Here is a 25670-nt window from a genome sequence, read left to right on the forward strand (position 1 = left end):
AATACTGCCAATGCTACTTTGTGTGAGATTGATGAATTTAATTTTATGCAAGAAGGTATATAATAATTTTAAAATACATATTGCTTTCATACATATTGATAATGGAGATGTTAAAATCTGTCAGTTAAGTAGAAATCGCTTAGATATAGGAAATGAAATCTACTGTAGTAAATGGTTTTTCTTGTTGGAAACAAAACCCCCAACCATTACAGTGACTTTAAGAATCCATTACCCCTGTAAAAGACACAAAACTCCAAAATTTATTTCTGTGTAAATCAGAGACATGGCTTATTGCTTCATAGAAAAGGAAATGTAAGAAGTGGCAGATTACTGCCTACAAAAAAAAAAAAGCAACATTGGATTTTATAATCCCACTAGAAATAATAAATACTCTTTCATCTCTTGTATTGTACTTAACAGTCCTCCTCTTATCCCTCTGTGTTTTGAATTTTTGCAGGTTTAACTTTATAGGGTTTCCAACAGGGTCTGTTGGAAACAAAGATGTTGAGGGTGCTGTGTGGAGTTACGTGTAGTGGCTGATTCAGGGCATTATAAGGGTCATGTCACGCTCCAGCTTTTCCAAAGTGGCTGGTGATTTGAACGATGCTTTTCTGGGTGACTTGATGAATTTTTGGGTAATGCTTTCTGAAAATTTGGGACCCTCTAAGGCACTGCTTCAGCTCCCACAAATGCAAATGGCCAAAATACTCACAAGAAGCAACAGTAGATTCATTCTCCAGATCTGTTTTCTGGATATTTTAAAACTCAAATTATGAGGCAGATGTTACTTGTCGATCCATATGACTGGATCCAAATTTGACGTGATGAGTTGAAGAAGCTCAGTAGAATTCAAGGTTATATCTGCAGTCTCTCCAGTGTGTCAGTGCATGATGCTACATGTTTTTGAAGAGTTTAGCTCTGGAGACAGCTTGAATCCAGCCTGCCTCACTAGCCCTGGCTTGTACTGGCCCTGTCATCACCCAGTATGTTGTCACTCCAGTCACCCTCCCTCCAAGTGTTTCATGGACCTGAGCTGACTCTAAACAGGGCCAGCTGGGTGTCTCTGCACTGCATTCTGTGGCACGTATGGTAGCCCACAGCAAACATTTAACGCTCTACATGTATTTCAATATGAAAGCACACAGTGTTTAAGGAGATTCTTCTACTCTGAACGTGTGTTGTGCTTGTAGCAGTTCAACTGACAGAACAATCTTATGGATAAGCTGAATATGCATTTTCATTCATGCGTGTCTTGCACAGGACCGGGACACGGACAAGAAGAGAATAGAAGAGCTGCTGGAGGAGAACATGGTCTTGGAGATTGCACAGAAACAGAGCATGAACGAGTCTGCACACCTAGGCTGGGAACTAGAACAACTATCTAGAAGCACAGATCTTGCAGACAGTGAGTACCAGCTGAGGTAGCTGTTGTTGTGTGTTTGTGGTCTCTTTTAGAGTAGACAGGTTGGTTGACTGAGATGGTCACAGAAGTTGAGTCCAAGCTTGAGGACTTCCCTCATTCAGCCACTTGACTTTGAACTTCATTTTTCAGAACTTCTAAAATGTATTAAAAATATTAATAATTTAAATAATTAAAAATTTAAAAAAAAAAAAAAAAAAAAAAAAAAGAAAAAGAAACCTTTGTAAATGACACAGCAGAAATGTCATACCAAACACTGGATATTTCTAACTGAATGGCTGGGAGGAGTCTGTGATCTTTAGTATTCTTTAGTACAATTAGTACAGACAATTAGCTGGTCTTTAAGTCCCAGGAAGTAGTGTATGCTGAAGTCATTTATTTTTATTAGATACTGAAAAATGTGCACAGTTAAAATAACTGGCTGATTATTTTTTTTGAATGGTTGATTTGATTTCCGTAACTATCACAAACATAACTAATGCTTCCTTCACTAGTCAGGCTTTAGCATTGGTTTCTGTGTCTAACATTCATTCTGTCTATAATACCAGCCTAAATAACAATGCTAAATGGAACTTGGGAAATATAAGCTATTTCATGCAGTTCAGTGTGCAGCTTTTATTGATTACTCACCTGATTCTGCTAAGACTTGCATGTTTGACTTTGTGTACCAGGAACGGTTTAACCTGAAGACAAAGGAATAAATTAGAGTAAGCAGATGCTCAGTTTTCAGTAAAGGTGTCTACAAGAATAGCTTTGTTTTGTAAAATAACTGAATGTGTGCCTGACACCAATTCTCAATTCTACTTGCTGTCTAGGATCTGAGTTCTCTTTATTAAGATCAATGGCTAATTAATTGTTACTTTTAATTAATAATCTTGCAAAGCAGGTTTACCTTAGCCTGAGATGTGAATGGCACTCTGTTCCTCCTTATGTGTAATCAAGGATATTGCTTATTATATTAGACAGTGGGGAAAAAACACAGTTCTCTCAAAACTTAAAATTTTAATGAAGAGCATTTCAGGAAAACGTAAAACTATCTAATTTTCTGGCTTGTTTCAAATAGCAAGTTTTGCGCCCTTACTGATTTGGGTTCACTAGTGGTGTAATAGAAGGAAGGATGCTAGTTTTATTTTGTTGTTTCTTATTTATTCATTTCTGTCAAACATAACTTTCAAAATGTGCTCAACAGAGTGGTTTAAAACAAATGAAAAAAGATGAGATTCCTTCACTGCACTGATGCTTAGTGTTTCAGCACTGGAGCTCCAGAACCCCTCTGATTAACCAGAGAAAAAGAAAGTAAGAGGAACTGAGAACATCAGTAATCTTTTTTATTCAGTGGAAGAAAAATTAGTGAGGGAATCATAGAATCATTTAGGTTGGAAAAGACCTTTAAGCTCATCGAGTCCAACCGTTAACCTAGCACTGCCAAGTCCACCACATCTACATGTGTTTTAAATGCCTCCAGGGATGGGGACTCAACCCCTTCCCCGGGCAGCCTGTTCCAATGCCTGACTACCCCTTCAGTGAAGAAATTTTTCCTAATATCCAACCTAAACCTCCCCTGGCGCAGCTTGAAGCCATTTCCTCTCATCCTATCACTTGTTACTTAGGAGAAGAGACCGACCCCCTCGCTACAACCTCCTTTCAGGTAGTTGTAGAGAGCGATAAGGTCTCCCCTGAGTCTCCTTTTCTCCAGGCTAAACAACTCCAGCTCCCTCAGCTGCTCCTCATCAGACTTGTGCTCCAGACCCTTCACCAGAAGCCTGATTTAAAAAAAAAACTAAAACCATTAAACTTTGAAACTTTATTTCACAGAAGTGCTGTCCTACTTTTACAATGATTTTCTTTAAAAAGTTCCATTTCAATGCATGTTGCTGTTATGAATGCAACTTGTTTGTACAAATAGAGTCAGTCTGCAAAGCTCTTTTAGAAAACCTCCTGTTCCTGGATTTCAGGTTGAGTCTGCAAGGGTGGCAGATAGCAGAAGATTTTAGCTGCTGGTTTAGAATATTTTATTCCAAATCATGTGAAAAATAAGCATGGAAAAAAGCCATTTAGATGGGCTTTGCTTCAGGACAGAACTCAACTGGAGTATTTAGTTAATGTTTACCATTCGAGTCTTCATGTGACCAAAACTCTCCGGGTGATGCTCCATAAAAGAGACAAATAGGATTTTACCAGTCTCAGAAACTTGCCAGTTCTAAAGTACTCAGTGTGCTGTATGTGACAGTGTTGATTATTTAGCAGGAGTGAATTATTTTCTGAGACTTAAAGACTATGTTAAAGTCAATTTCGTAAGAAATGTCGTTTTGAGGTGAAGGGTAGCAATTATTATTGCATGTGAAACAGAGGGTTGCTCTTACAATTATTCAGGTGCTCACCAGAGAAATGAACAGAACAATGAGGCTTTGGTGCTGGGAGTTAAGGCTGAGAGCTAGTGAGACTTTTGATCTACAAACATGTAGAGTAAAAAAACATTTCTGTTGTAAAACTTCCATAAATTTTGTTAGTTCTGAGATTTCAACTTCAGACACTTCTCTATAATCAACATTCTGATGCATGTCCTGTGCCTGGGTAGCTGGTAGTAAAAAAAATATCTCTGATTCAGCATATTCTTGATGAAGTAGCTGTGAAGATAAGCACTGGAACTCACTTTTGTAAGAATTTTTTCTGTGACTAAATATCATCGAGTACCTAAGTTTTCACTAGCTTTTGGAAGTGCACCATCATGCTGTTTTAGCAAACACTTCGTAGTGGCTTACTTTCTGCCTCAATTTATTTCCTCTGATGGAAGTATGAGAGGGTATGTTTTGCTACTAATATTAGACATGCTACTAACATGGCTAAAGCAACTTCAGGAAGAGTTAGGAAAGTAACTTTTAAGATGGTTATCTGTTCAGATACTTCCCTATTTATTAAACGTCTTAAGTGTTGTCTGTGAAAATGGGTTCTCTTTTTAACAAAGTGTTTACTTAGCAGTCAAGCTGAAATGATAAGAATCTGACTGCAATTATCTTCATACAAGTGAACCTTAAGGACATAAGAAGGGAGATGTTTGTGAATTGGTTAGTGCCACCTTCTGATTCTCATGTTTCAACAGCCAGAAAGTCCTTTGTGTTTGAGCTGAATGAATGTGCTTCGAGTCGCATACTGAAGCTAGAGAAGGATAATCAGAGCTTGCAGAACACAATCCAAGAGCTGAGAGATGCCTCCTTGACCTCCAGAGAGAGCAGCCTAAAGTTTGTGGAACTGGAAAAGGAAAATCAACAGCTTAGCAAAAAGGTAATTTGCTCACAGGAACAGAGCTCTTTGGTTTTTAAACACAGTGTGCACAGGGCTGTATGGCCTTCCTGAACGATGAGGGATTGCAGGGAATTCACCCACGTTCCCCAGAAGACTGGGCATGGTTTTGGCCCCATATGTTTAATTGCATTCTAACATTGGTGTATTCTATTGCCTTCTACTTCACTGCCTACTTAGGTGCATCATTGTAAGCACAAGTGACTGTTCCTGCTTCATAAAAGCTGTCTTCCAGTGCTCATTTGCCCCTGTCAGATTGTACTGTTGATTGTGTCCCTTTTCGTTGTCTTACGGTAGTCCCTACTAGGCAAGGAGGCCATGGCCACATTGAACTGTTTTGTTTGTTTGAAAGTTTTAATATTGTTTCCATGTAAGTCAAATCACACAGGTGAATTCAGTTTAATATATTTTCAAGTCAGTCTTTTTTGTTGTCTAGTTCTGGATCAGCTCTTTGTCTTGTCCTTTTGGCTATTAGAAGTTTTCTAGTGTCTCTCTCTCTCTGCAAAGGTCTGGGTTCTTTTAATCTTTGTAACAAACAGGCAGGTCATCGCTTTTTAAATTTATTTATATATATATATATATGTGTGTTGCACTCTATTATTAACTGTGATTACATTTAGCTCAAATGCCAGCTCAGTGCTTGTCCTTGTGAAACACAGTGCTCAGTTCACCTCCAACCACTAGCTTTATTTTTGTCTGGCTAGTAACTTGCATCCTGAACTCTGATTAATTGAGCCAAGTGCCGGTGGGGAAAGAGACTGTTTGCTAGTCTGAGTATAAAAAATTTCCATGTCATTTTCTTTTTTTTTTTCCATATTCATACCTTTGCTAAATTATCCAGAATATAAGGCTCATTTCTCCTTTTCCCATTATTGATGTAACCTCTGTGTGTGAGATATTGATACAAATATTTCAGTCCTTTCTGGTCTGTTTGTGGGCTAACTGAATGCTTTAAAGGACAAGGGGAGAAAGAATCTGGATATGAAATGCTGGTCATGGATTACCAGGTTGTAACTAGCAGAGTGTCAGTTTCTCTGCCAAAGTGAACAAGTATCTATCACTGGATCACTCAGTCTTCTGGAGAGATTCTTTTGCCAAGTTGGGAGACAAGTTCTGCTTCTTTGCTTCCTTCTGTGAACAAGGAAAACTGCAAAAATTCCGTTCACTGTATTGTCCTTCCACGCTCTCATTTATGACCTGTTGTGTATGAGTAATTCACTCCAGCTCTAATTTACATGCTTAAAATTTGAGATCAAGGCATATAAAGCACTCAGCAGATACCTGTGGTGCATCTGCAGTTTAAGTCACTTGAATAACTGTGGTCAACCTTTGGCTTTGCCCCAGGCACATTCCTGTGGGCACCTCTTGTTATGACACTGTATTGGTGCCAACAGTTTTGATTCCAGAATTAGTCTGATGACTAGTGTTTGATGATGCTGAATGCGTTGGCATGGTGGGGTCACCTACAGGTCTGGTAGTTAAACAAGACAAAAACCAGTAGTAGGGAATACCTGTGTGGTGAAAGGGGCGCACTGTATGCATCAGACCAATGAAAAAAATGGCAGTTAAAAATACTGCTATTAAGAGCAGTTGGAAATGCATGAACTCATCACCAGAGAAACACAGAATATGATGGGAGCTGTTGACTGAATACCACAGGCCAGTCAAGTTGTTCATGGACTTCACATCCCATTCAGGGAGATTTGGGGAAAAAAAGATAGTAGTATTCTATAGTCTGTGTGAGACATACAGTTGTCTCTCAGTGTACAGAGACCTGATACATGGTATGTAAAATAGTCTTGATTTCATAGAATCACAGAACAGTTTGGGTTGGAAGGGACCTTTAAAGGTCATCTAGTCCAACCCCCCTGCAATGAGCAGGGACATCTGCAGCTAGATCAGGCTGCTCAGAGCCCCGTCCAACCTGACCTTGAATGTTTCCAGGGACAGGGCATCTACCACCTCTGTGGGCAACCTGTGCCAGTCTTTCACCACCCTCATGGTAAAAAATTTCTATGTTGTATCTACTTCCCCACGACCTCCTCCTGGAGAAATTGATGTGTTATGGTCTAGACAAGTGGTCTGTGCAGTGGGTGAGGAATTGGCTGGCGGACCGTATCCAAAGGGTGGTGGTAAATGGCTCTTTTTCAAATTGGCAACCCGTCACAAGTGGGGTCCCCCAGGGATCAATATTGGGCCCAACGCTATTCAGTATCTTCATAAGTGATCTGGGTAACGGGATCAAGTGTAGCCTGATGAAGTTTGCAGATGACACCAAACTGAGTGGGGAAGTAGACACTCTGGAAGGGAGAGCCACCCTGCAGGAAGATCTGGATAGGCTGGAAGAGTGAGCTAACATGAACGTTATGAAGTTTAACAGGGAAAATTTTTCACAATGAGAACAGTCAATCATTGGAATAATCTCCCCAGGGAAGTGGTTGACTCCGCTATGCTGAACACGTTTAAGACTCAGCTGGACAGGGTGCTGGGCCATCTCGTCTAGACTGTGCTCTTGCCTAGAAACATTGGACCAGATGATCCTTGAGGTCCCTTCCAAGCTGGTATTCTATGATTCTAGTCTAAATGTACCCTCTTTTAGTTTAAAGCCGTTACCCCTTGTCCCATCACTACGGGCCCTGCTAAAAAGTCTGTCCCCATCTTTCCGATAAGCCCCCTTTAAGTATTGAAAGGCCACAATAAGCTCTCCCTGGAGCCTTCTCTTCTCCAAGCTGAACAACCCCAACTCTCTCAGCCCTCCTGTTGTGGTTTAACCCCAGTCTAACTAAGCACCATGCAGCTGTGTGCTCACCCTCCTGTCCCACCCCATGGGATGGGAGAGAGAATTGGGGAGAAAAGTAAAACCTGTGTGTTGAGATAAAGACAGTTTAATAGGACAGCAGAGGAAGAGAAAATAATAATAATAATAATGATAAAAGACTATACAAAACAAGTGATGCACAATGCAGTCGCTCACCACTCGCTGACCAATGCCCAGCCTGTCCCTGAGCAGTGATCACTGCCCCCGGCCAACTGCCCCCAGTTTATATACTGGGCATGATGTCATATGGTATGGAATAGCCCTTTGGCCAGTCGGGGTCAGCTGTCCTGGCTGTGCTCCCTCCCAGCTTCTTGTGCACCTGGCAGAGCATGGGAAGCTGAAAAGTCCTTGACTAGTGTAAGCACTACTTAGACAGCTAAAACATCAGTGTGTTATCAACATTGTTCTCATACTAAATCCAAAACACAGCACTATGCCAGCTACTAGGAAGAAAATTAACTCTATCGTAGCTGAAACCAGGGCACCTCCTCTGGACCTAACTGAGCTGTGGCCCTCTTCTGGACCCACTCCAACAGGTCCATGTCCTTCTTGTACTGAGGACTCCAGAGCTGGACGCAGTACTCCAGGTAGGGTCTCACCAGAGCGGAGTAGAAGGGCAGCATCACCTCCCTTGACCTGCCGGCCACGCTTCTTTTGATGCGGCCCAGGATACGGTTGGCTTTCTGGGCTGTGAGTGCACATTGCTGGCTCATGTCCAGTTTTTCATCCACCAGTACCCCCAAGTCCTTCTCTGCAGGGCTGCTCTCAATCCCTTCATACCCCTGCCTGTATTGATGCTGGCGGTTGCCCCGGCCCGTGTGCAGGACCTTGCACTTGTCCTTGTTGAACCTCATGAGGTTCACACAGGCCCACTTCTCCAGCTTGTCCAGGTCCCTCTGGATGGTATCCCATCTCTCAGGTTTGTCAACTGCACCACTCAGTTTGGTGTCATCTGCAAACTTGCTGAGGGTGCACTCGATCCCACTGTCTATGTCACTGATGAAGGTATTGAACAGTACCGGTCCCAGTATGGACCTCTGAGGGACACTATTTGTCACCAGTGTCCATCTGGACATTGAGCCGTTGACCACTACCCTCTGGATGTGACCATCCAGCCAATTCCTCATCCACCGAACAGTCCACCCATCAAATCCATCTCTCCAATTTCGAGAGGAGGATGTTGTGGGGGACCATGTCAAAGACCTTACAGAATTCCAGATAGACGACATCTGTAGCTCATCCCTTGTCCACTGATGTAGTCACTCCATCACAGAAGACCACTAGGTTTGAGATGTTTGAATTTTTTTTTTATTCTTCTGTTCCTCTAACATGTTTTTGTATTTCTCACACATGTATCCCCTTAATTAGAGGGTATGCATGTCCACAAGGGGGTGTGCTAGGGGAAAAGGGGATAATAGGGGAAGTCTGTCTGATTCATTGCAGAATGGTTTCCACAGTAGGCAGAGGAGAGGGCAGCAGTTCTTAAGGACTGGCAAAGACAAGCATGTATACAGACACAGGACAGGAGATAAAGAAGTGTTTTTCTCAGATGTTGTATGCCTGTGGGTTTTTTGTAACTTTCCTGAGATACCCATAGTAAAAATTTGCCTCCCTGAAGTCATTTAACTGGATTCAGATTTCCTTCACTGTCTGAGACTTTCAAGAATTGTCCGAGTATGCTTGGCTCTCTACTGATCTAGTTCTTGGAAGGATCACGTAGCCGGAACAGGATTATTCAGGTAGTACAAGAGGAGATGATACAAAGGAAAAGTCACGTACATATTTTTTTGCCTTTCTTGCAAGGTTTTCAGAGGAGCTAATAATAGAAAACCCTCCTTTCAGGCACAGTCAAGTATCTATCTGTTTTCTCTGCATTCCTAACTTCTTGGACTGAAACAAGCTGTAAACAGTAGTTTCTTACTTGCCTCCAGTTTTTCTGGGAGGTGCTAATGAAGACCAGCTATTGCTGAGTTACTGAGTTTATGTTCCAGCTTTCTCTGAACAGCTCCTTTGAGACCAATGAACCTTAACATGGTTACATTTCTAACTGTTGATCCCTTCTTATCTCCAATCTGGGCAGCCTCTGCTTGTTTAAACACTTCCTGTAATGAGGCACATGTTGACATAGGCAGAGCCCAGCCTCCAGCTATTTCCCACTTGTAAGAATTATTGTTAATACCTTTTTCATTGACGTTTTGACTGTTGGCAAAGTTCATAATACCAACACAAAAAAATGAGCTGATTCTTGTGCAGATCTGTAGGTGCTCACAGTACTTTACAAGCATAAAAAGGAATACTTACTGACTTGGGGAGCCTAGCTCTCTGAACCCCTTGCTTCTAAATACTGAAGAGCTGCTACTTTTCAGTGCTTAGTGCATTATGAGTACAACTTTCAAAAGGTGGGAGTAAGAAGACATCAGTCATTGTAGGACCAGGACCTTATTCACAAATCTTTCAAATCCAGTATTGTCACCTGCTGGGGAAAACAGAGGGCCAACAGAGTGCAGGGAGAGGGAAGGTAAACTTGGAAACCCCAGGGCTTTTCCTCTATTCCTGGTTTTGTTTGTTTTGTTTTTTGTTTTTTTTTTGTTGTTTTTTTTTTTTGTTTTTTTGTTTTGTTTTGTTTTTAAATTCTGTTGCTCACTGAATTGTAACTTTCTCCGCATTCACTGGTAGATTAGGGCCATCAGTGATGGAGAGGCTAGGAGGAGACAAGTCCCTCAGAAAGGTGAGCATCGGAACCTTAATCGCTGATGACAGGAGCACAACGGGACATTCAGGCAGGCAGGTGAAGCATTTCTTACTGCTGTACCTTATGTGGTCTGATCTTAACAGGCATGAAGGAGATTCTTGGCACTGTGAGAAAAACAAAACAGTCGCTTTCTCCTCTGAGACTGGCAAGCTGCAGAAGGGAAGGACTACATCTTTCAGCTGCATTCCCCATCTCATTCCTCTCCGGTCTTCAAAATAACTTAAAGTGCAAACAGTCGTTGTGTCAAGCTGTGGCTGATGTGTTTTGGTGTGTTCTCTCCACACAGATTGAGAAGTTGCAAAATCAAATTGAAAAAGAGAAGCAAAGTAATCAAGATCTGGAGACCTTGAGCGAGGAGCTGATAAAAGATAAGGAACAGCTACAAGTCGTCATGGAGTCTCTAAAAGCTGACACAGACAGACAGGTGCAAACTTCACAAATGTAATATAAAAGTATATGCTCAGGAATGGTAATTTACTGATGCCATTTAGAGCATCTGGTTCTCTCAGGGAGACAGGGCAGTTTGAGAGCTATTAAATGCAGGTTGAACTTGTTCAAATGTAGGCAAAACATTTCTTTGAGCAAAAAAAGCCCAGCATGTTTTGCTAGCTACTGCTCCTGTAACCATAGGGGGATCTTCAGACTGTTGTAAGGACAGACCTTCCTTCTTTGGAGGAAAAAAGCCCTGGATCTTACTAAATGGGAGGCCAACTGGTTTTAGGATGTGCAAATAAAACCCCATTTTATTGCAGAAGATTGGTCTTCTGCCAGCTTATGTCCTGATTGGTTGTGGTTTTTTAGACACCAGAACTTTTTTTTCTTCTATTTTAAAAAGACACTGAGAAAGCATTTATGTCTTCTGGATTGATATTTTAAATGCCCTTCAGTTTTTACTACTGTGCTGTTCAGTACAGTTCACGTACGATGCCTTGAAACTACCCTATTATAGGTTCATGCAAAGTATCACCTGTGTTAATTTGACTAGCAAAGAAAATACAGACACAGATTGCTGGAGGCTGGTCTATATATTTTCAACCTGTATTAAAATTTACTCCAAGATTTGTGGAGTGAAGATTAATAACAAAATGTCTTATTTGTGTAGTGCTTTTCATCTTGAAAGATTCTTGCCCAGGCTTCTACCTGGGAAACTCTACCACCAAAGTCCTACATTTCAGTTAGAACACATACAGACTCTTTATGGTAAGAATTAATGAATGCTTCACAGGTAGGGCAGGAGGTAAAAACAGAAGTATCCTTAATCATCAGAAAAGGACAGATTCTGATTTTTTCAGGTATAAGTCCCTTTTGATTTCTGTGGATGTTGTCTAGATAACAATCAAATGCAAACTGCAGTCTAAATTACAATTGCTTCAGCTGAAATTTGGCCAGTGGTTAACTGTACTGTTTTTATAGAAAGTGTGTCCTTAATGAGATCTACAACTGCTATAAACTTTCAAGCTTTTTGTGGTTTCTGGTGCCTTATCAGAGAGAATTTGTCTTTGGATCCCAAAGATGTGAATGTAAACCTAAACAGAAAGGTACCCTTTATTAAGAATGGTTCTTAGCAAAGCGTCCTCTCCATGGTGATCTCTGAAGGTCACTTGTCCACTTTCTCCCTCTGCCTTGATCTTCTTAGCTGGTAGGAGGAATATAGCACCATTTTTAATTTGTTAGAATCGCGTGTTACCAGAGGTAACAATTTTTTTCATATATTTTTATTGTTGGTTTTAGTCAGGGAGAACTGTTGAGGAATTTGTCTTGGATTAAATGTACATGGTTTTGTCCTGCTTCAGGACTAATTTGTAAGGTTTGTAAGGTAGATGAGTAACATTTGCATGATTTTTTTATCGTTTATGTAGATAAAGGACCTTAAACAAGAAAATGATCACCTTAATCAAGTGGTCTTATCCCTGAGACAGAGATCTCAAGTCAGCAGCGAGGCAAGAGTAAAAGATGTTGAAAAAGAGAACAAGATCCTTCATGAAACGGTTACAGAGACTAGTAGCAAACTGAACAAACTGGAATTTGAGAAGAAACAATTGCAAAAGGATTTTGACCAGGTTAAAGAAAAAGTGGAAAGAGTGGAAGAAATGGAAAAAGAGCTCCATCGGCTGGAGAGAGAGAATGAACAGCTCACAAAGAAGGCAGCAGCGATGAAAATAGTGACAGAAAAAGTTGAAGTTCTCGAGCAGGAGAACGGGGATCTGGAAGTGGAAAATAGGAAGCTAAGAAAATCCCTGGACACATTGCAGAATATTTCCATACGGCTAGGGGACCTGGAAAGGGACAACAAGCAATTGGATGAAGAAAATCTGGAGCTTAGGAGAGTGGTGGAGACCATGAGATTTACCAGCACAAAAATGGCACAAATAGAAGCAGAAAATAAAGATTTGGAGAGGGAGAAAGAGGACTTAAGGAAGAATGTGGAAATGTTAAAAGCAATGAGCAAGAAGTCAGAGCGACTGGAGTTGAGCTATCAGAGCGTCAACTCTGAAAACCAGAGACTTCAGCAAATCTTGGAGAACAGCAGCAAAAAGATCCAGGAGCTAGAAAAAGAAGTACAGGGAATGGAGAGTGAAAATCAGGTCCTCCAGAGAAACCTTGAGGAGCTAAAGATTTCTGCCAAACAGCTGGAGAGGTTAGAAAAAGAGAACAAAGCCCTAGAACAAGAAATGTCTCAGCTTGAGAAAGACAAAAAAATGCTAGAGAAAGAAACAAAACGGCTTTGGCAGCAAGTGGAGCTGAAAGATGCCATTTTGGATGATAGTACAGTAAAGTTGGCAGCTGCTGAGAAAGAAATCAAGACACTAGAGAAGGAAATTGCTCGATTCAGAGATTCATCTAATAAGCTAAAAGAATTTGAAAAGGACAATAAAGATCTTGTAAAGCAAGTTACAATTGATAAAAGAACACTAGCTACATTGAGAGAGGTAATACTACTGGTTTCAATACGATGCTGTTTTGCTTTACAACTACCTACAGCATTTTTCCCCAAAAGCTTCCATGCAGAGTGAGAGCATGGTAAGCAGCTCTGTTGTTAAGCAGCAGTGATCTTGTCCAGCACCCCTCTCAGCTGCAGAATGCAGTAATTGCGCTTTTCCTAGTAGTCATCTTTTAAAAATACACAATTAGCATTAGGACATTGGCAAACTAATGATGTGTGTGCCAGAACCTGATGCTCTTATAAGTAGCCTATGAGCAGATTCAGGTTATTGCAACTTGCTCTCATTGCCTGCCCCAGCTGCTGTTGTCCTGCCGGAAACAGGATTTCCTGTGAAAGAGCATTCAAAGGAAAATGGTCAATGCTGCAGTAGCTCAGTGAAATAAATAAGTTTAGCAAGAATAGTGCAGTAAGCAATTACTTACTTGAAGATTTAGTTTTATTATAGTTTTTGAAGCATTAGTGTAGTTTTGAGGAGGAGAAAAAGTTTATCAGAAACGTTTGAAACAGTCCCAAGTGGTGTTTCTGTCCAACTTTCCTTAAAAATAAATAAAATAATAGCATTTCTGAGAAGGCTCCTTTTTAATCTCTCCCTTCTCAGGCTTCTGCAAATTTCCAGTGGTGCCGACCCATACAGAAGCATATCTTCTTTTCCTTAGTTACTTTCTATAGATTCTATAGAAGGGGTACATGGATGTTGAAGGAACCTGTTTATAGACCACGGACTGGCACTGACCTTAACCTTACCTTTTTTTTCCTTGCCATGTGAATGAATATGTGGCTAAATTTATGATATCAGAGGACTATTGAATACTTACAGTTTATGTTTAACAAAGTTTGGGGGTTTTGGTTTGTGGGGGTTTTTTTTGGGTTTTTTTTTGTTTTTTTGTGTTTTTTTTTTTTTTTTTTTTTGTTTTGTTTTTTTAATTTTATTCTTGCTTCTGTTTGATATCCAGGATAAGTTTTTTTTCTTCCTTGAAGTGCTTCAGTAACTTTGTTGTTCTTTCCTCATGCCTTGTTTAAGAAAACTTAGAGCAGAAACATGAGCAATGTAGTTCTCTATGCTACATGTGCATTTTGGAGAATTTTGAATGGTAGGAATCTTCCAACTTGGCTATGCACCAAAAACGATTTGTCCTTTTTAAACATGCAGGCTGGTATTATGTCTTCTCAGGCTGTTTCCACACAGACCACTTTACTGGCATAACAGCAAAGCATTGTCCCAGTATACTTTCTGGTACAATTCCATCAAATCTCCTCCTCGTATGACTTCCTTGTCTGGTTCTGCTTAAGTTTCTTCCAAAGAAACCTAAATGAAACCAGAATGGGCCAGTAGATACCAGAATAAGTGACCAAGCTCTGTATTCTCCAGAGCTGTCCTGTCTCTTACATGACAATGTAATTATGCTTTTTTAATTTTGGCAGTAATTTACTATATGTCAGAAACTCAGAATAGTGAAAATGCACTATTATCAAGTCCCTTGGTAATAACATCTTAACCATATTTTGTCAGGAAACTTTCATACTGATGCCGGTGTTGGCTGGGCTTTTCAGCAGGGCTGTTTGTCCTAGCTGAGAGGTGGGAACTCCCTCTGCTGGTGTCCCCTGGCCTGCACACATCCCTTCTGTGGTACAAGGGCAGGATGTCTCTTGGCCTGCACACATTCCCTCTTTTGGCAGGCAGGCAGAGTGCCAGTGTTGGCAGAAGTAATCCAGTGCAGTGAGCGAGACAAGGGCCAAAAGAAGCATTCTTCAGATTTATTCCAAGTAAACTATAAATAAAAGCAATCAGTTTAATTCTGCACTCAGCTGTCACTGATGAAGAATTTTAGCTGACCTTCTTGGAAGTAGGATTTTATCCAATGACTTTTTCAGTACTTTTTAAAAAAATCTATAGTGCTGGGTAATTATCATTGCCCTTTGCACAGTAACTAATAATGTTAGTGCTGTTACAGGATTTGGTCCTGGAGAAGCTGAAGAGTCAACAGTTGTCTAGTGAGCTGGACAAACTGAGCCAGGAACTGGAGAAGATAGGATTGAGCAAAGAGCTGCTGCTACAGGATGACAACGGCAATGATGACACGTAAGGAAACTGAGCTCTCTTAGTCATTCTTTTGACTCTGAAGGCTTTTCCTCCGCCTAACTCAAGCCCTTTGCCTTTTCTTTTGCTTCTCATCTGTCTCACTCCAATTACCCTTACCAACTTTGGACGTAAAGCATATTTTTCTGAAGCAAGCTTGGCAGTATACTGCAAGTTTTGCAAAACTTTTTCTTGGATAGAAGGAAGAAATGCCATTTTCTCTCTCCACACTAGCCAGTGTTACTACAGCCCCCCTCTACTCCCCAGTAGAGTAGCTGGGTAGCTACTAAGAATAGTGTCTATTAAACAGTGTCTGGTACTACTCCGTGTAATTGGTGATCCAACCATGTGTTAATATAAACATAGATGTTGCCTGAGAAATTCCTGATTGCAAGGAATTCCTTTGCAAGTCCTATAGTAATGAACAAAGAAACCCCAACAACCCACGTGTATATAAGCCTCTTGGTAAGACCTAATTAGAGAAACATACTCATCTCATAGGAGTCTTTAGAATCTACTACAGGTTTTTGCCTTGTCAAGAATGTACAAAGAGCCATGAGAAGAAATTTCTGTAGTGTAATTAGGGGGAAAAGAGGAAAACTTATTTACTTTTAAGTTATGTATCTCTTAGGTATTTCTGTAGAACCATGCTGGTGTTACCTCTATTAAAACTGATTGGATTTTCCAAAAGCAGGTTCCCCAGCTATAATATATCAGTAGCAATCTGCGGCAGTAGAGGAAATGATTTTCCTGAAGAAGCAAACGCATATAATATGTGGTGAGATTTGGAATGGGTGAAGGTGGATTCTCCTGCATGGTGGCTTATATCCTAGTGGCAGACGTTGAAAAGCTGTTCTCATGTCTTTCAGAAAATACAAGATTCTGGAGAGCAAAACTGAATCAGCACTAAAAACAACACTAGCTGTGAAAGAGGAAAAGATTGCAATGCTGGAAGCTCAAGTGAAAGACTCTCTGAACTTGAACCAGCAGTTACAGAATGATCTGAACATGGTAAGAGGTTAAGTGAATTTTAATTGTTCACGATGTGGTTTTGCACACTCACATGCCTTTTTTTTTTTTTTTTTTTTTTAAACTCAGCAAGAACAAGTTATCTCTAATTCCCCCTCCCCCCATACACAGACTTCCCAAAAACCTTTTTTGACTGGACTGCTTTCTCTTGTCCCTTTCTATATGATGGCACCAATTTCAGCAAAATTGTGGGGCTGGAGGCATGACAGGAGTTTTTGTTTATGTAACCACTATTTGCAGATCTCTGTTTTCCTGTGGTTTTTTCATTGGCACGGTGTTGTTTTTCTGCCTTGTTTGATGAGAGCATAGGCTGAGGAAGACTGCAGTTGAAACATCTCACCCAAGAACAGCCTGTTTGTTAGGTGACAGTGAGCTTGAGTCAGAAGGGCACCTGACTGGAGGCCAAGAGACATGGATTCCTCCACCTGTCTGTGTCTCAGCTTCCCCATCTGTGAAGTCAGGGTAATGGTTCTTGAATCCCTTAAAGTCCCTACGGTGCAAGAGAGGAACTGCATATCCCATCATTATTAATATAAAATCCCACTGTTAAAACACTGTTGAAGGTTGTTGCTTGTTGGCTTTGCAGGTAAAGAAGGACTTTGATGCACTTAAGCAGACTCAACAGGATGGGCAGTATGCTCAGAAATCACTGAGGTATTCTGCAGAGAAACTCATTCCCAACCACCAAATGAATGAGAAATTGGAAATGGGACACCGAGAAGCTACTATGGAGCTGCTGAAACTGAAGGACAGGGCAATTGAACTGGAAAGGAATGTAAGCCTTCTCCTATTTCCTGTTATCTCTGACTTCCCTTGCGATCATGAGTGGCTGGCTGGGAACTGGATTTTTGAGCTTGTAGGAATCTTGTGGGTTTTCTGGAGCACAGCAGTCTACCAAATTCCTCCGGTATCTCTTAGGACGCCATGGGACTTGAATGCTATATACATCTTGTATAACATCATTGCAGGAATTAATCCTGTGTATAACATCTGTCCTACCTTTCCTGCTTGACTGACTTGGTCTCCTCCTATGACAAGGTGACCCGCTTAGTGGATGAGGGAGTCTGTGGGTGTTGTCGACCCGGACTTTAGTAAAGACTTTGACACTGTTTCCCACAGCATTCTCCTGGAGAAACTGGCCGCTCATGGCTTGGGCGGGCATACCCCTCTCTGGGTAAAAAACTGGCTGGATGGCTGGGCCCAAAGAGTTGTGGTGAATGGAGTTGAATACGGTTACAGTGGTGTTCCCCAGGTCTGTTTGGGGAACAGACATTGGGAACACCAATTGGGGCCAGTTCTGTTTAATATCTTTATCGATGGTCTGGACGAGGGGATTGAGTGCACCCTCAGTAAGTTTGCAGATGACACCAAGTTGGGCAGGAGTGTTGATCTGCTGGAGGGTAGGAAGGCCCTACAGAGGGATCTGGACAGGCTGCATCGATGGGCCGAGGCCAGTTGTATGAGGTTCAACAAGGCTCAGTGCCGGGTCCTGCACTTGGGTCACAACAACCCCATGCAATGCTACAGGCTTAGGGAAGAGTGGCTGGAGAGCTGCCTGGTGGAAAAGGACCTGGGGGTGTCGGTCGACAGCCAGCTGAATGTGAGCCAGCAGTGTGCCCAGGTGGCCAAGAAGGCCAATAGCATCCTGGCTTGTATCAGGAATAGTGTGGCCAGCAGGACTAGGGAGGTGATTTTCCCCTTATACTCGGCACTGGTGAGGCCACACCTCAAACACTGTGTTCCGTTTTGGGCCCCTCACTACAAGAAGGACATGGAGGTGCTGGAGCGTGTCCAGAGAAGGGCAACAAAGGTGGTGAAGGGTGTAGAGCACAAGTCTGTTGAAGAGCAGCTGAGGGAACTGGGGTTGTTTAGCCTGGAGAAGAGGAGACTGAGGGGAGACCTTATTGCTCCCTACAACTACCTGAAAGGAGGTTGTAGCAAGGTGGGGGTCGCTCTCTTCTCCCAAGTAACAAGCGATAGGACAAGAGGAAATGGCCTCAAGCTGCGCCAGGGCAGGTTTAGGTTGGATATTAGGAAAAACTTCTTCACTGAAGGGGTAGTCAGGCACTGGAACAGGCTGCCCAGGGAAGTGGTTGAGTCCCCATCCCTGGAGGTATTTAAAAGACCTGTGGATGTGGTGCTTCGGGACATGGTTTAGTGGTGGACTTGGCAGTGCTAGGCTAACGGTTGGACTTGATGATCTTAAGGGTCTTTTCCAACCGAAACGCTTCTATGATCCTACCTTCATTTAATGCTGGGAGGAGTTTGCTTTTGCATATTTGTTGCAGAATGATCATCACTAATTTGTTCTCATCTTTGATAGGACTCCAAATGATCAGGACAGCTGTTTCATTTCTTCCTGTCGCCCCTTAAATGCTATTTCTCTTTCAGAATGCAGCCCTGCATACTGAGAAGCAGCTGCTTAAAGAACAGCTGAAGCATTTGGAAACACAGAATGTCTCCTTCAACAATCAGATCCTGACACTACAGAAGCAAAACGTCTTCCTTCAGGAGCACAACACTGCCCTGCAGACGCAGACAGCCAAACTCCAGGTCAGGACAGCCTTGAACCTCTGTGCCAAAGACTGGATTTGATTATAGTAGTGTGGAGAAGATGACAGCTGATAAGAAAATGTTTGTATTCGTAGGCTGATGTAGTGATGTAAAGATGAGGCCCACAAGGTGGAGCTTATTTTGAGGTCTGAATTTCTCCAAGCTAGTAGGGAAATTGGCTCTGTAGTTAATGTCTGGTAGCTGTCTTCATTCAGAAGGTAGTTATTTAGAGAGAAATTTGTAAAATCAACACAGCAAAATCCAGATGTGTTATTCCAGAAGCTGCACTTCTGGAATAAAAGAGCTTTGCTCTTTTTTCTGTTAATGCCATGTCTGTGAAAGAGCTTGGAAGAAATGGGAAGAGGACACAAGTCAGCTCCCAAGAGGCATTGTAGCAGTGGGTTCCAATCACAATTTTCACACTTTCAGACAAAATGTTAAAGTTGCCTGTGGAAAACAGATACTGTTAAATGTTACTTTAATTTTGAAAAAATAAACTTAACTTGAGAAATAGAACACTTTTAAAGGACAACATTGGATTAGTTCTAATTTTTTTTATGGGAATTTCTCTTTTCAAGCTTTTTCTCTCGCACATTCACAGATATTTTGGTTTTTTGTTCTCTTTACTTACTTGTCACCTGCAATTGAAGTATATAAGGAACATATGAAAAATCAGGTAGCACAGCGGTGCAGTTAATTTTGTTGAGTTTGGGTCAACTTAAGTTTTTGTTATTTGTACATAAACATGGGGTAACTTAGGCTTTGTCCATGATTGTCAGAGATGCAGCTGAGTTGCAAGTATTCCAGCTCATCTTGGTCTTTAGGCTTAAGAGCTTCTGCTAGTAAAACAATGTTGTTTCAGTTTGGAGGTTGTCCTGATACTTTTCAGACTGCTGATAGCATGGCTTTATACGGTGCATACTACCAGCAATACCAAAATAATGCCAAATTGTCTATACATGTCTTAAGTCTGCAAAGCAATGGATGCATTCTTGTTAAACTGTATACAGATATAAGCTGCTACTGCATGTTTGTTGTATGTAACAGTAGGTGTAAATAAGTAATGCTTGCTTTTCATTTGAGAAACTTTAGGTAGAGAATTCAACCCTCAGTTCCCAGAGTGCTTCACTGATGGCCCAGAATGCTTTACTCCAAAATCAGCAGGCAGCCAAGGAGAATGAAAATGAAAATCTACTGAAACAGAAGGAGCAGCTGAAAGCTGAGTATGAGTCATTGCTTCAGGACCACGAACACCTTGCTTCACTACATGAACGGCAGTCTGCAGAATATGAAATGCTAATAAACCAGCACAGCTGCCTGAAAACATTACACAAAAACCTGGATCTGGAGCACAAAGGTCTGGGTGAGAGGTACGCTCACTGCTCAGGGGTGTACTGTAGCCGGAATGTGCCCATGTTACAATCTTAGCCTTAAATGTTGGTCTTTAATTACAAATGGAAACTACTGAGTAAGTTGTTCCCCTGAAACAGTGTCTTCTCATTCTTGTTACATTAGGAGATTTGATTAAAATATTTGCAAAGTTGTAGATTTTAGACCACTAAAGGTGGCAGACCACAGATGAGACTGGTGACATTTAGCAAACGTGGGCTTGGGTCTTGGGGATGCTCTGTCAGAAGTAGCTAAAATGTCTTTACTACATTTAAGGATCTGCACTATAATAACATGCAGCCTTAAAAAGATTCTCCCAGTTCTACTGTGTGGGGTATCTTTTCTAGTCATACAGTAAGGTCTGCAGGTCACCTAGGTAATTACCTATGTGTGAATAGTATGTATCTTGAGAAATTTAAATCATTGAAGATTGTGTGTGGCATCAACTTCATGACAAAGGAGGTGCTCTGAAGGAAGCCATATTGAGCTGGCTATGAGTTAGTGTTGTATTCTTTTTCTTCGAGTTCTCACAATCTAAGGCTTTTGCTTCAGGCCCTTCAGATGAATTGTGAAATCAGAGTTACCTGTTTATTGTTTAGTCTCTAGTCACTGTCATTTTCTGACAATTGTGTGTGGATCGAACAATGTATATTATGTACTACTACATAAATGCCACTCTGCCTACTCCTCAAAACTTTTCTTATACAATTCAGTGATTTTTCCTCAAAATATCGGTGTTTAGGTTCAGTTTCTGTGCAAGACCATGAGTTCGGTTTAGAGCAACTCAATGGTGATGTTTGAGGGTGGACTACAAACCCGTGCTAAACTTTTCTTTCCCAAAGGCTTAAGCTGCTGGCAATACAATGTGCAGTAGATTGTGATAAAATACAGAAATAAACCTATTGTGATTAAAATATCCACCAGGGCTGTGTGACAGGACAGCTGCTTGGCTGTCAACTAAATGAGCTGTAAGTGATTACACAGCCACTCTTCCTGCTTACCAAGACTCTCTCAGACTGATTAATGGTTCTCATTGATTCAGGCTTTGCCTGAGATTATCACACTGTGGAGTGCTGAGGCAGTTTGCTGGGTTCTTTCTTTTCTTGATGAGTAGCAATTACTAAACAGTTCTAGCCTAAGGAAAAAGTGGTTTTCTAAAAATCGTTATCTCTAGTGATAAGTGCTCAGATCACCATTGTAAACATTAACAATTTGGACTGTCTGTTACCAAGATGGGGCTGCCAGTGAGAGATGTTGCAGGGGAGCAGATGGTGGCCTTTTCTATACCCAAAGCATGTTGATTTTGGCAGTTTTAAAAGTGCAGTGTCCTCCTTAGCAGATCAGTCTCAAAAGATGCTTATCAAGGTAATTTGTCCAAGGACAGCCCATGTTTCCATTCGGCTGTCAGAAAGAAGAGATAAGCCACTTTGTGTGCATGTTGTTTTCCCTCCATCATGTGCTTCCTGCGGTTCAGCTGGCTGAGGGAGCAGAGAGGAGAAAGTTAGAAAAACAGCTGTAAGAAAACTTTTCTTCTGCCACTCTGAGGCATTGAATGGCTAAGGTGAAATATCTTGCTTTCAACTTCAACTAGAATGGACCACCTGCTGAATTTTCACAGAGCAGCTCAGTGCAGCTGAGAAGTTTGCTTGTGCATTGTCTGAGACAGGTTTTGCTTGTCCCATCTCCAAGGTAATTGTTTTTTCTCAGTTGATGATAGCACTCTAGTCATAGTTCTGTTGCTTAAGGCAGGATTGCACTCCTGCACAAACTTAAGACCGCAGCTTGTCTAGAAAAATCCACAGCAACTTTAGTTGGCTTGTGGACTCTAACACCGTGTACAGCCAAGGTCCCCAAGGTTTGTGTAGTTCACTCTGATGCATTCTAACCACAGAATATTTTCTGCACCTGAGCAAACTTCATTAAACCTCCCTTGGCTCTATCTGCACATTATTAGGACTGCAGTGGGGATATAATAGTGGGTTGTGTGTAACTGCAGTGAAATGGCCTGTCATAGCCGAGCAAACCACAGACATGTGGGTTCGACTTAGCAAGAAAAGGAGAGTTAGTATGTTAGGATCGTTTAACATTAATAGCAGTTTCTTGACTTTGCGGTGTTTGGCTGACCATCTCGGTGAATGCAGAAAGGCTGGACTCTTTTGCTGCATTTTTTAAATTGCTTTACATATTGCATATTGCTAAGGGGAGGTAATAACTTACTAGCTACAATTGATTAGCAGATCCTTGAGCATTTCTCTGTGGCTTACTCTAGAGAAGTCTAATACTGTAGAGACACTGGAAAAACTCATCTCACTGGAAAAACATGTAACCCTCCACAGCAGGGATTCTGTTGCAGGGATTTTGTATTATTATGTTACCAATGCTGGCTGGTAATTATTTTTCTGGGTTCCTTTTGCCACATGCTTTTTATCATAGCTGAGCATTTTTGAAGTTCTCTCAGTCACAAATACCTACCCACACAGTATTTCTCCTAACAAAGCAGCAGAAAGAGTGAAAGCCAAAAGGAGTAAAGAGGAATATCATTGTTCAATCCCAGGAATAGATTGCATCAGAGCCAAAATGGGTTTTATTTGCATGTGTAAGAAAATCTTTCAAACCCCTCTGCCCAAGTGCATGATGCTTTAAGAAGTGGAGTGAACATAAGTGTTGAATAGCCTACAGGATGGGTAACCTTGTCCCTGGTGGTAGAGCTTGTCAGGTTACACAAGTCCTGCTCAAATGGGAGACTCCATGCTGAATCTGGACTACAAGAAAATTTTGCCTAGGGATTTCATTAGGGCTCCAGAGATGCAGAATCACTTGCGTTTTTGCAGTCTCTTCTTTCTCGTCTTTCACCTAATATCTAGAGGAGCAGCTGTGGTCTACCTCAGGGGTTCTCATGCTCAAAGGCAGCATGTGGAGCTGGGCCAAGCTGGTAAAACTGGACCAGTATACTGCTTCCCTCTAAGTAGCCCTCTTTAAAAAAATAGAGGGCTTGGATAAAAATGAACGGAGTAGCCCTATCACACAGAAATGGCAAAAAAATTCACAACACAGTTTCTGCAGAGGCAGCCATGGTAATCTCTGCCAAGGGACTGACTGTGGAGTTTGTCTTCTCAGACTCTGGATTGGCACGCAGTCTGTCTTTAATCCTTCTTGGAGCTGGATGTGAAACCTTCCTCTGCTTTCAGGTTCTTCCATTTGTTATACGGACATTGAATTTGAAATGTCCTGGAGCTGAATGTAGGAAGAAAACAAATAAATAAAGTTAATTAAACTCCACTGCTGTTACTGGGAATGAATAGCAAAAAGCAGCTTTTGTCTGGGAGACAGGTACTTTTCTGTGTGGCCCTTCAATGGACTGGAATTTGGGACAGGCTGTAATTTGAGCCTGGGATGAAGGGAATGGTAGCCTGAAAGAAAAACAAGTTGGCAGGAGTCAATGTATTTGGTGCTGTCTGCTGCTTTTGTTTTTATTTTGAAGTTTTCGTGACTGCAGAGTAACTGTGCTCTGCATTCATCTCTGCTGGGATGAGTCACAGATGGATGATGCTTGTTCTCTCTAGCTTTTTCAAGCAATGCTGCATCTTCCACCTAGTTGCTGTTTTTAAATTGCTTAGGAGGATGTTTCTCCATGACTGGCACCAGGTGTATCTGCCCAGGGATATTTCAGGGCAATATCCTTTTATCACAGTCACAGAAAAATGTGCTGATGACTTTTGACGTTCCCTGCACCAGTGTTCCCAGTGGCTTCTGCTGGTGTGTGTGTATGGGCACAGACCGTTACAGAGGCCACCAGCTGGGGGGGGGGAATCTATCTTCTGAGAACAGCTTGCTGTTTTGCAAAGTGATCTCAAGCCACCTCATTCTTTGCAGCATTTTCCGAATGCAGGCAGTGTAGCAGCTCAGGGAGGCTGAGCCTGCCCAATCAATGCCTGTGCCAAGTATCAGGCAAGTTGTTCCACACCTCTGTTATTTTAGCATTCCAGAGATCAAAATTAAAGACATAGTTGAGGGCATCTGCCCTCTCTCTCTGCCTGTCTCCCCACTCTGGATGATTTATGCTTGAAGTGTGTAAACCAGGAAACGTATAAGCAGTGGAAGCCTGGACGTGAGCACCAGTGTTGCTCTTGGGTTTCTCACTAGTGAACAAGTAGAGCCACTCAAGCAGGTGGGTCAGCCTCTGCTTAAAGGTGTTTTGCTGTCAGCTTGCTGATACTAGCCTCATCATCTGTCTGGAATAGGCAGGAGATTATTACCTATGCAGGATGCAATTACCTGTGCATATAACCTAATACGCATTAGGTTGTTACCTAATGAACTGTTGCTCATTCCACTGCTTTCTCGTTGCTTTTTGGCTGCTGCTTTCTACTTTTTAGTTAGGTTTTTGAAACCTGCCACTGACAATTACTTGTGAATGGGATTCCAGTTTAATGGTGCAGTTTCCACTGACTCTGGAAACTCGCATACTTTTTACCAAATGATCAGTATCTGGAATTGAAATAAGGTTCTGGCAATTGCATTCCAGTTTGCTTAAAAAACGCACTTTTTTTGTAAAAGCCTCCCAGTTGACTTACAGACTAAGCTGAATTTCCATGCGTAGTGTGGAATTCTTCAGCCTTGGTAGATGTTTAACCACGCAAATGTGTGTGAAACTAAGCAGGCAGGAAAAAAAAATCCTTTCTGGTCATTGTGGGATTACCTATTAAAAATCTTAAACTAGAGGAAGAAAAATGTTTAAATGAAAGCTAAGAGTATGCTGCTCCTCTTTTTGCAGATACAACAGTTTAATGAAACACAAGGCAGAATTGGAAGAGTTGGAAATAGTTTTAAAAACTGAGAGAGAGGTTCTGCAGCAAGAGAGGAGATCAAATGCAATAACCACTGGGGAAAATCAGAAGCTGAGGGAGGAACTGGACAGGTATGGTTCCCTTGCTAAATTCTTGTACATATCATTAAAAAGTGAATTATGGAAAACACACAGTTGTTTTGCTGTGTTGTGTTAACTGCAGCTCCAGAATGCCTTCATTAATGCGTCTGTTAAATTTTTCTCAATTTCTGTCTTGTTAATTTGATCGTTTTGTTTAACTCATTTAAGATTATCACGTTCATGGATACTGTCAACAAATACTGTTATTCGGTGCTTCAAACATGGTCTGATCCTGGGACTTTTGCTCATTCAAAATAAGCTTCCATCTGCAGTTCAGTTCACAAATGTTTCTGTAATTAGTTGTTTCCAAGTGCTTGGGTATTTGTATTTCTACTTAAAGACAAAACCCCCAATAATGTCTAGAGTTGTGCAAAACAGTTCCTACCCAGTTTTTTTCCCTTAAGGAGAACTGTACTATGTTTTTTACACAACATGATTTAATTCTAGGAGTTACCATTGCT

The 25670-nt window shown here is 41.4% G+C and overlaps 1 protein-coding gene across 2 annotated transcripts in view; it reads left to right on the forward strand.

The window, feature by feature from the left end:
* The window catches only part of CCDC88C (coiled-coil domain containing 88C), a 103066-nt gene that overhangs the window by 61929 nt on the left and 15467 nt on the right, over positions 1-25670 (forward strand). For both annotated transcript variants that reach the window (XM_082318784.1, XM_082318785.1), the window contains exons 12-21: positions 1261-1405; positions 4521-4702; positions 10577-10714; positions 12150-13220; positions 15187-15314; positions 16181-16322; positions 16927-17115; positions 18732-18893; positions 19986-20263; positions 25057-25200. In XM_082318784.1, the coding sequence (XP_082174910.1) occupies positions 1261-1405; positions 4521-4702; positions 10577-10714; positions 12150-13220; positions 15187-15314; positions 16181-16322; positions 16927-17115; positions 18732-18893; positions 19986-20263; positions 25057-25200 (2579 nt within the window). The remainder of the gene's footprint in view (positions 1-1260; positions 1406-4520; positions 4703-10576; positions 10715-12149; positions 13221-15186; positions 15315-16180; positions 16323-16926; positions 17116-18731; positions 18894-19985; positions 20264-25056; positions 25201-25670) is intronic.

Source organism: Platalea leucorodia, assembly GCF_965183815.1.
Source record: "Platalea leucorodia genome assembly, chromosome: 7".
In the NCBI taxonomy this organism is placed as follows: domain Eukaryota; kingdom Metazoa; phylum Chordata; class Aves; order Pelecaniformes; family Threskiornithidae; genus Platalea; species Platalea leucorodia.